General features: G+C 62.6%; 1 protein-coding gene across 1 annotated transcript in view; it reads left to right on the plus strand.

Moving 5' to 3' along the window:
* The window catches only part of LOC103894132 (G-protein coupled receptor 12), a 6006-nt gene extending 5144 nt beyond the window's left edge, over positions 1-862 (plus strand). The window contains exon 2 of the mRNA XM_009273455.1: positions 4-862. Within this exon, the coding sequence (XP_009271730.1) occupies positions 4-862 (859 nt within the window). The remainder of the gene's footprint in view (positions 1-3) is intronic.
* Positions 863-1296: the final 434 nt, after the last annotated feature.

A 1296-nucleotide genomic window follows, 5' to 3' on the forward strand; every position in this document is an offset into this window, starting at 1 on the left:
GAGGCGCGCCACGGGGGCGGCGATGGCGGGGGAAAACGCGCTGGTGCTGGCCGTGCTCTTCTACACGCCGAGCCTGCGGGCCCCCATGTTCCTGCTGATCGGCAGCCTGGCCCTGGCCGACCTGCTGGCGGGGCTGGGGCTGGTGGCCAACTTCGCCGTGCGCTACCTGCTGCGGCCGCCCAGCGAGGCGGCGGAGCTGGGGGCGGCGGGGCTGCTGCTGGCCGCCTTCTCCGCCTCCGTCTGCAGCCTGCTGGCCATCACCGTGGACCGCTACCTGTCGCTGTACAACGCGCTCACCTACCACAGCGAGCGCACGCTGGGCTTCACCTGCGCCATGGTGCTGCTGATGTGGCTGCTGTGCCTCGGCGTGGGGCTGCTGCCCCTCCTGGGCTGGAACTGCCTGCGGGACCAGAGCGCCTGCAGCATCCTGCGGCCCGTCACCAAGGACAACGCGGCGGTGCTGGCCGTCACCTTCCTGCTCCTCTTCGCCCTCATGATGCAGCTCTACCTGCAGATCTGCAAGATCGCCTTCCGGCACGCCCAGCAGATCGCCGTGCAGCACCAGTTCATCGCCACGGCGCAGGCCACCTCCACCCGCAAAGGGCTCTCCACCCTCTCGCTCATCCTCGGCACCTTCGCCCTGTGCTGGATCCCCTTCGCCATCTACTCCCTGGTGGCCGATTCCAGCTACCCCGTGGTCTACACCTACTCCCTGGCGCTGCCCGCCACCTGCAACTCCCTCATCAACCCCATCATTTACGCCTTCAGAAACCCAGACATCCAGAAGTCGCTCTGGCTGGCCTGCTGCGGGTGCGTCCCTTCCACGTTCTCCTCCAGACCAAGGACATCCAGCGATGTGTGAGGACTGAGCACGGAGCGAGACGCGCTCCCTTGCTCTCCTCCTCCTCCTCCTCCTTTTCCCCTCCGTCGTTACCGTCTCCTACCCGGAGGAACCCCCCCGGCCAGCACATCTCGTTCCATGGAAAGGTGGCCAAAAAGAGAAAAAAGGAAAAGGGAAAAAGAAGGGGGAAAGAAAGAGAGAGAGTAGAATGATAATGGTTTCCTTTAGAAATGTTATTTTCTTACACATTTTATTTTTTATTTAAAAACACAAAACACCAAAAAAAAAAAAGAAAAGAAAAAAAAAAAAAAAGGCTCTCCGGACGATGGCGTTTGCCCCCTCTCGGGGTAAGGAGCCAGGGGAGCAGCAGGCTTGTCGGCCCTGGCCGGGTGGCTTCCACCCCCCGGGGGGCACGTCCCACGAGTGGCAGCCGCCGGAAAGGCCACAGGAGCGGG

This window comes from Aptenodytes forsteri, unplaced genomic scaffold, assembly GCF_000699145.1.
Source record: "Aptenodytes forsteri isolate BGI_AS27 unplaced genomic scaffold, ASM69914v1 Scaffold191, whole genome shotgun sequence".
Classification (NCBI taxonomy): domain Eukaryota; kingdom Metazoa; phylum Chordata; class Aves; order Sphenisciformes; family Spheniscidae; genus Aptenodytes; species Aptenodytes forsteri.